This window comes from Chenopodium quinoa, unplaced genomic scaffold, assembly GCF_001683475.1.
Source record: "Chenopodium quinoa cultivar QQ74 unplaced genomic scaffold, ASM168347v1, whole genome shotgun sequence".
Taxonomy (NCBI): domain Eukaryota; kingdom Viridiplantae; phylum Streptophyta; class Magnoliopsida; order Caryophyllales; family Amaranthaceae; genus Chenopodium; species Chenopodium quinoa.
Genome location: NW_018744955.1, coordinates 425,926 through 434,502, shown reverse-complemented (window position 1 = coordinate 434,502; position 8,577 = coordinate 425,926). Strand labels below are relative to the sequence as shown.

Genomic DNA, 8,577 nt, shown 5'->3' with positions numbered 1-8,577 from the left:
TAATTCAAACTGCAAAAAATATGAAAAAAGAGTACTAAAATGAAATATAAATTAATTATAAACTGTCAAGCATATAATTTTGCCTCTAACAGTTTGCTGTTTTCATTGGCCCATATATCACATGTCTAAAATTAACTCTTTATATTTATTTACTATGTATATATAAATAAATAAAAAAAGGACTTGATGAGAAAACTCAAAAATAATTGTTGTATATATATTACTTGGCACAAATGCAGTGAGTGTGTACTCCAGATGAAAATGAAATATTAATAACACCAAGTATTGGTTTCTGAGCTGTGAAATGGATAGTTACATAATCAATGTTCCCCTTTTTAAAACTTACATAAATAGATGTTGGCGAATATTTATACTGGTCCTATTTAGGGGTGTACACCGGTCCAAAATCGGACCGGACTTGGTCCGGACCTGTTTGGACCGGGGACCTGAATTGGGTAATTATGAGGACCGGGGACCGGACCTGAATTAACAGGTCCGGTCCGGCTTTGAACCTGAATGGACCTGTTTTGTGTCTTTTTCGTTTTTTTTTTTTTAATACAAAACCTGTTGGACCTGCATATGGACCTGCATATGGACCTGTTTTGTGATTTTTAGACCTGTTGCATAATTTAATAATTACATGCAAACCAAAATTATCAATTACAAAACTACATAAAGTCTATAAAGTCCCGATTCTCAAACACCAAAAATACAAATGAGTCCACCGAAAATACAAATAAGTCCACGAAAACTCAGTTTCAATTTTTCAGAGTTTGGTTTTCTTTTTTTTTTTTTTTTTTTTTTTTTTTTTTAATTACGATTTTCCCGGGTTTCAGGTCCGGACCTGAAAACCCCGGGTTTGCACCGGGTCCGGACCGGGACCGGGAACCTGGATTTTTAAGAACCGGGACCGGACCTGAATCAACAGGTCCGGGTCAGGTCCGGTCCGGTTCAGGTCGGTTCAGGTCCGGTTTCAGGTCCGGGCCAATTTTTGTACACCCCTAGTCCTATTTATGAGCTATTGAAACCAACCATTCAACCCTAATGGGGCCAATTAGGACCATTGAGTCAAATTAGTACTAACATTTGTGTGTTGGTTTTCCACCTTTGTTCATATAGGAAGATACATACTCTCTCCGGCCCTTTTCAATATTACATATTGTGATAGCTAGCTTGTTTTCATTTTATATACTTACTTCATTCACTTATAGTTGCTAAAAATTGATTAAAAGTAGGAGCTGAGAGTTGTATGTCAAATGGTTTCAACAAAAAGTAAATGGAGAGAATACTGTGTATTTTGTAAGTTCAATTTACTATGTTAAAATTTTGTTTCTAAGAAAGTTTGGGAAAACAAATGAGTGAATAATAAGTAGAAGGCAAATATACTCGGAGATATAAAGTATTACTTTTTCATTTGTTTAGTCTAACTATGGAAACGGTATTTGTTACCCTAAGTTTTTGAGAGGTAAATGATGAGGGGTAATTGTTATCCTTAGATAATAGTAATTGTTACCATGCCTTCAAACCAAACACATGATAACAGTATTGATTTAATCGAATTCGTTTCCAATCCAAAAAATACACTAACCAAACGTACCGTAAATTTATTCCAAATTCTATATCAAAACCCAAAAAAAAAAAAATTGATAAGTTACCTCCCATGTGGTTGGCATGAATAAATCCTTAAAGATTCTGCTCAAGGTTAAGGATGTTGAAGCGTTACCATCATATTGCTTCGCAACTGCTGCAATTTCCCTACCTCTTTGTTTAAGACAAAAGCAAGACACAAACTAAATTCTTCCCCACACTCCTTTTAGCTAGCTACCTTCTAATTTTCAAAGCTTTGTGTTGTCTTGATCCTTTATGTTATTATCATTCTCATCAATCATCATGTTTCATGGTTTTCACCACCACGTAAATACGAATTTACGGCCACTCTAGAGAATGTATAGGATTGATAATAAAAATTTATACTATCTCTAAAGCCCGAGGAAAAGATAAGTTATCTCACTACGCGTTACCCCTACATTATCTATTGTAGGCAAAGATAAGTAATTAAGTATACACCACCCGTTACCCCCTATCTAATAACCTAACGTTCATATGTAATCCTCAGCTCAATGGTACAATTTCAGTATTATGAACACATCAAAAATTTATTTGTTAACCATAAATCTTGACAGAAAGAAATGGTGTTTTAAAAGTAAAATGTCAATATAATAAACTTGATGTGAACGGAGCTAGGCTTATTTTAATTATTCTCTTAAATGTTAACCATAAATCTTTTTTTTTTTTTTTTTTTTTTTTTGAGGAAATAACCATAAATCTTGGTATTGTAGTTTATACGACAATCATACTCAACCAATAAAACACAAATCAAATTTATGGATTTTGACCCATATATATTCATGGAAATCACAAAGTAAAAGTTTATGAGGCAAATAATGATTGGAGTTATATGTAATTAATTAGATAATCAACAAAAAAGCAAAAATTAAAATGACTTTTATCGATCCTGAATTGATTCGATTGCAATCTTGCTCAAGTAATATTTATAACCCTATAAATAAAGTTTCTCTAAACAAAAGGTGTTTCTTAAGTGACCTTAAACATAAACCCAATTGTACGGTAATTATCTATCTATATACACATATAAATACACATATAAGGGTCTGTTCACTTTAGCTTAATTTCAGTTCAGTTTAGCTCATAATTTTATTCTCTCATAAAATATTCATTTCAGCTCTATTCAGTTCAGTTCAGCTCCAATAATTAGTTTAGTTCAGTAAATGTGAACAAGACCTTGGTCTATTCCTCACAATTAAGGGTATGTTCTGATTTATTGAATTGAACTGAATAGTTTATGAGAAAAGGAAATTAGAAATTAAACTTAATTTAAATTAAGTGGAAGAAAACCGCCCTAAATTACATTGCATCATGTTATTTACGGGGTTAATATTTCTTTATATGACTTTCAAGAGAGATGTCCCTTGATATTAAATATATGTGACCCTTATGAGCGTGATCCAAAAAAAAAAAAAAAAAAAAAAAAAAAAAAAAAAAAAAAAAAAAAACTTTATAATAAAAATAAACACATAATCCTAGTAAATAAAGCTATCACATCTGAGATCAGTTGTTACTTTTCCAACACAAGATGATGATTATAACTTAACAGAAAACCATATTTGGACCGTTGGTTCTCCTGCAAATTTAAGACCTTCTATCCATCCATAACGTATTGCAAGAAAACATCGACAACGATGGTTTTCATTTTCCAACTTAACTTCAAATCTTCAAGCTAGCACAAGTGGCCTCACCCATATAATAAAAATTAAACTTATAAATAATGTCATGATGATTTATGATATGATATGATTAAACTGTCATATTTTTTAACTGATACAAGGAAAACACCTCCTACTTTTTTTTTTACCATTAATAGTAATTTCTAAGTTAATCTAAAAAAAACACCATACCACATAATCGATCCATCATATTTTTTCTGCATCGTTCCAATTTTATCAGAAGCTTTTGAATAGATAGACTTAAAGACGATCATATCATATCCAATCTCTTAATTAACACTATCTAATTTCTACAATTTTTACTTCCATTTTCTTAGGGACAATAATAATTAAATTAAAAGTTAAGATTAAAAAAATGAAATAAAATTAAAATCTTCTAATAATTAATTTCATTAAGTAGCACCAACACCAAGGAAATCTATGAAAGGTGGTGAAGAAGAAGTAGGATTATCATCTGATCTGCCTCCAGCTGCTCCAATTGAAGATTGTGAGGAGAGAGAATAAGGGTCTGTTTGGGGAAGTGAAATTAGAGGAGAATTATTATTGATATTATTGTTGTTGTTGTAGTAGTAACAATAGTAAGACTGCTGTTGTTGTAATTGCATTTGTATTGGCCTATCCAAACAGCTGCTTTGACTGAACATGCTCACCATGTTTTGGTTATTATTATTTGGACCTGCCCAAAATATTATGCACAAATCAACACATATACTAAATCATATATTAAAAATATTAAAATGAAACAATATTTGAAAAAATAACAAAGGAATAAATGTGGTATGATATCAGCATACATATAAGTATATATGTTGGTTAGTTTTTAAGATTTGGTGTATCTTATGCTTTTATTCGATCTCCTTAGCATAGACCAAGTAAAAGTATGTATGTACATACTACATATGGTAGGGGTTAAAAGAGTTATGCTAGCTATATATTAACTGTTGTTTACCTAACTCATTATTAAATCGATATTAACATTATCTTAACTTATTTTTCTCTCGCGGTTTTTGGTTTATTTAATCTCATGTTAACAATTTTGTTTCTCTAATTGACTCTTTTTACGTTTTTGTCGTTTAACTTGATAAAAAACATTAACTTATGAAATAGTCCATAACTAAGCGATTTAATTTTATTCTATCATTCTATGTATGGGAAAAACCGTTATACTGTTTTACTCATAAATCTAGATTAATTTCACATTTTGATACGCACCATAATTCCTAATTTTCAAAAAAGGTTATTAATTCATGAATTAGATATAAAAGCAAGGCGTACAATATTTCTTTAAAAACAACACACATAAACATATAATTGAACAAAATCAACCTAGAGAGAATAACTCTACAATCATAGCAAATATTAAATTATTATTATTATTTTTAATTTTAATTTTTGTTGCAACTAATATGAAACGGAGATAAACTAACCTGAGAAATAATCGAAAGGAGACTGCTGCCCACAAAACCCATTACCATTACTTGGAAAAGAAGAAGATTGATTATTGTTGATCAAATTATTAACTCCACCATTGTAAGCACTAGGAATTTGTTCATCTTCCTCCATAGACGACGACGACGAAGACGACCTCATGTGATTAAGATGATAACTGTTAGGAAAACTCGACGACGAAGACGGTAGTGGTTGTTGTTGTGGATGAACAATAAGATTTCTTCTCCGACGATAAGCACTAGATTGTTCCCTATACTTTCGAGCCATAATAACGTGCCAATGATTTTTAACAGCATTATCAGTTCTTCCTGGAAAAAGTCTTGCTATCATTGCCCATTTGTTACCGTACACTCTATGTGCTTGCATTAGTCTCTCTTCTTCTTCTTCTGTAAATGCCCTTCTGTTTATTCTTGGGTCTAATTGGTTGAACCACCTTAACCTGCAACTTTTACCTGCAACATTTCATTTTTAATAAAAGATTATCATAATAATTCATAAAATAAATATTATCATCAATACATATATACTAGCCATGATATGATGATGTCACAATATTTCCAACAAAATATCTTTGTAAATAATTTCAGGTAAACTTTTATTATTATTATTACAAAGAATAAATAGAAGGATAAAAATAAAAATTACCTGATCTTCCTTCTAATTTTTCAGCAATGAGGTTCCAATTTTGAGGGCCATAAATAGCAACAAGTTCCTTGAGCTTACTATCTTCAGCAGGTCTCCAATGTCCTCTTGCACAAACCTTACTACTTTCTTTAGAACAACCCACTTTATTAATACTATTAATTTCATTATTAAAGTTATTATTTTCATAAAAGTTTTCATCTTTATTATTAAAATTTGCATTGAGATCCATGCTAGAAATCCCATGTTTTTCAACAAACCCATCTCCAAAATCACACACTTTACCCTCAATTACTTCTTGCTCTTCATTAATTTGAGTGTGGTCTGATCTTGGGATCATAAAACTACCCAGAAAGGGGAAACCCCTGCTCTTCGAGGCGGTCGGCTGTTCCGAAGCAGCCGGCATTGCCCCGAACGAGCTGGGTTTCCTAAGCGAGAGCGAGGTTAAATCTGGGAATGCGCTCATACCCATTTACGAACTGAGTAAACTAATCTGTAACGGAGGAAGTATTTTTTTTTTTTAAGGGGATTCTAATAGTTGTTGATGAAGGAATTGGAGTGTGGTTTTGGTTAATAGTAACAACAACTACTACACTTGTTGGCCATGCCTACATTTGTTTTTCTGACAAACAAATTTTGTCGGAAAAAAAAAAACTGTTAACAAAGAAATTGTAAAAATTTCTTGAATTTGTTGCAAAATTTTCTAGAGAGAGAAAGAGATTTGAAAATCAGGATTCAGAAAGAAATGAAAGGAATGATTGGTGACAAGTTTTGGGCAAAGAGAAATATAAGGGGGTAGGAAAAATAAATTAAAGGGGGGATTTGATTTAATTTAATTTAATTTAAGAGAAGTTATATGAATATGTGAGAAGAATTGAAAAATGGGAAATGTTTGTAACAGAAACCTACAACAAAGCCTTTCTCTCTCTATCTCTATCTCTATATTGATATCTCTCTATTGCTATCTCTATCTCTATTGTTGAGTTAAAATAAATACTACTGGTTCCAAGTTGTTAAACACCCTGCTGACTGATGACCTTTTGATGTAACTCCCAACCAAAACAAAACAAAATTTTAAATAAGGAGTCCTTTTTTGGTTGTGTGTTTTTTTATTAATTTAAGTCGTAGGATTATTTACTCATATTTGACAGATAGTGTCGATTTAGGATCATTTAGTAAGGGGTTGTTCTAACTTAATCACATACACTCAAGAATGTAATAATGTTAATTTTTTAGAGACTGAAATTGTTTTAAATTTGAATTTTTAGTCAGAGTCAAATAGATATTAAATTACTAAGTAATTTTAAGGACCATGTAAAAAGAGTTAGTTTATGGGTTTGTTGACTGAGTAGATAAGGTCGTAGCCTTAAAAATGCATTACTCCGTATTGTTTTGAGTTACATAGTATATTAATTAGTTGGAATCTGATACGTTTCCGATTACTGGATAAGGAACCTAATATATATACATAGTATATTTTTTTTAATAAGGTCATAAGAAATTCAAAATGGTAATAATTATAATAAGCAAAGTTGAGCTACTTTATAACAGAAAAAGAGAAGAAGAATAGAAGTAGTAGTGAGAATAAACAAGTCGAGGAAGTTAAGTGAGTCAAACCTTCCAAAAAATTGGCAATGGAGGCATTGATGACCAACCACGGGAAAGAAATGAACGTGTGTAGTAACTAATAAGCCCCACTTTGCAAATCTAGTTTAGATTAGGTCTGACTATTTTTGTGTTTGCATTTTAATGAATCTTCAAAAGTTAGGCAAAACGGTCCTAAACTTCACACACGTGTGTGTGGAATTTTAAGGGATTATTATTCAGAAGTGTATAATTACTAGTACTCTTTTCATTCTATTTTTGCAATTCACTTTTCTATTTTTTAATAATTAAATTAGAGTTGCTTAGCTCGGAAAATTTTTATTTAATAAAAAACAATTAGCAAAAGAGGAAGTTATGCGAGGTTTGATTGTCATTAGAGTATTTATATTGGGTCCAAGGATCATGTAAGGTTTTAGATCATATTTGGTTTAAGTCATGTCAAGTCTCAATCTAGTCTCCAAATTGAGTTTCAATTTGTGTTATGTTAGATTGTTTATCATCTCGGGTAAAAATTGTGATTGGTTTAAGGTAGATATAATCGGGCTTGAGTCAGATAATTGATATCTCTTGACGAACCGGTATCACTTAATATTTCATTGTGAGCAACACCAAGATCAATCTAGACCACCAATAATAATATGTAAATTAAAGTTAAAACTCAAAAAAAAGGGTTTAAAAAAATAGGGTTGTCTCTCTCTTAAATGACAAGAATGTGACGGTTTTGCGCAAGCAAGGGGTATGTTATGTAATGTACAATTCTGGAGAGCTTTCTAATCAAAAGCCCACAAAAATAAAAACTAAAGAGGTCATTGACATCAGATTTCTGCTAACATTAGTTAATATAGGCTACCCCCTTTACTTCTCTCTTGGCTCACAATCTCAATCAATCATACATTATCTCTCTCTTTCAATCTCTTTCTCTGTCTCTTTGCTTTTCAGTTTTGTAGAGTTGGGCACCTGAGCTTGACCCACCAACCTATAAGTGAAGTATTTATTTTGCCTCTATAGTGCTCTATCTTTCCCAATTTTAATTTCTTGTTAATTAATCTCTTTAATCTATTAAGAATTTAAGAGTACTTACGAGTTGCTATATGTGTTCAATTAAAGTTCCTAGTGAGGTCGTTGTCCCAAACCTCATGAAATTGCCAGATTTATGTTTCACAAAGGTTACCGCTCTATAGAATTCGTCTTTTCTTTATCTCCTCGACAATCAGCTTTGGGGCAATCGCAGCCGGGAGATCACACCTTTGCTTGGTTTCGGGCGGTTCCTATTTCAAGGTTAGGTCAGACGATGAACGCAAAGACATACCGATGTGTGTTGTGCTACCGGTTGGGTGTTCCATTGTTCAATGTCTCGACGTCGTGCTCTGCTTGTTTAAGGGTCTTTACTAGGGATATTTTCGGTAATCACGCGGTGTCGTGTGCTGGTATTATCGGTATTAAACATCGGCATAATGTTTTTCGGGATACCCTTGTTGATGTTTGCTACAGGTTTGGGATTTCAGCGAGAAAGGAGGTTGGCATTGGATTATCTAGAGGGAATGACGGGGCCTTTAGACTTGCATATGCGTTACTT

The 8,577-nt window shown here is 32.1% G+C and overlaps 1 protein-coding gene across 1 annotated transcript; it reads right to left on the bottom strand.

The window, feature by feature from the left end:
* Positions 1-2,750: 2,750 nt before the first annotated feature.
* Positions 2,751-6,356, bottom strand: LOC110706330 (transcription factor MYB117-like). The gene is made up of 3 exons (XM_021884237.1): positions 5,400-6,356; positions 4,733-5,206; positions 2,751-3,981 (listed from the first exon to the last, which is right to left on the bottom strand). Exons 1-3 carry the CDS (start codon positions 5,866-5,868, stop codon positions 3,698-3,700), a joined length of 1,227 nt encoding a protein of 408 aa, XP_021739929.1. The 5' UTR covers positions 5,869-6,356; the 3' UTR covers positions 2,751-3,697.
* Positions 6,357-8,577: the final 2,221 nt, after the last annotated feature.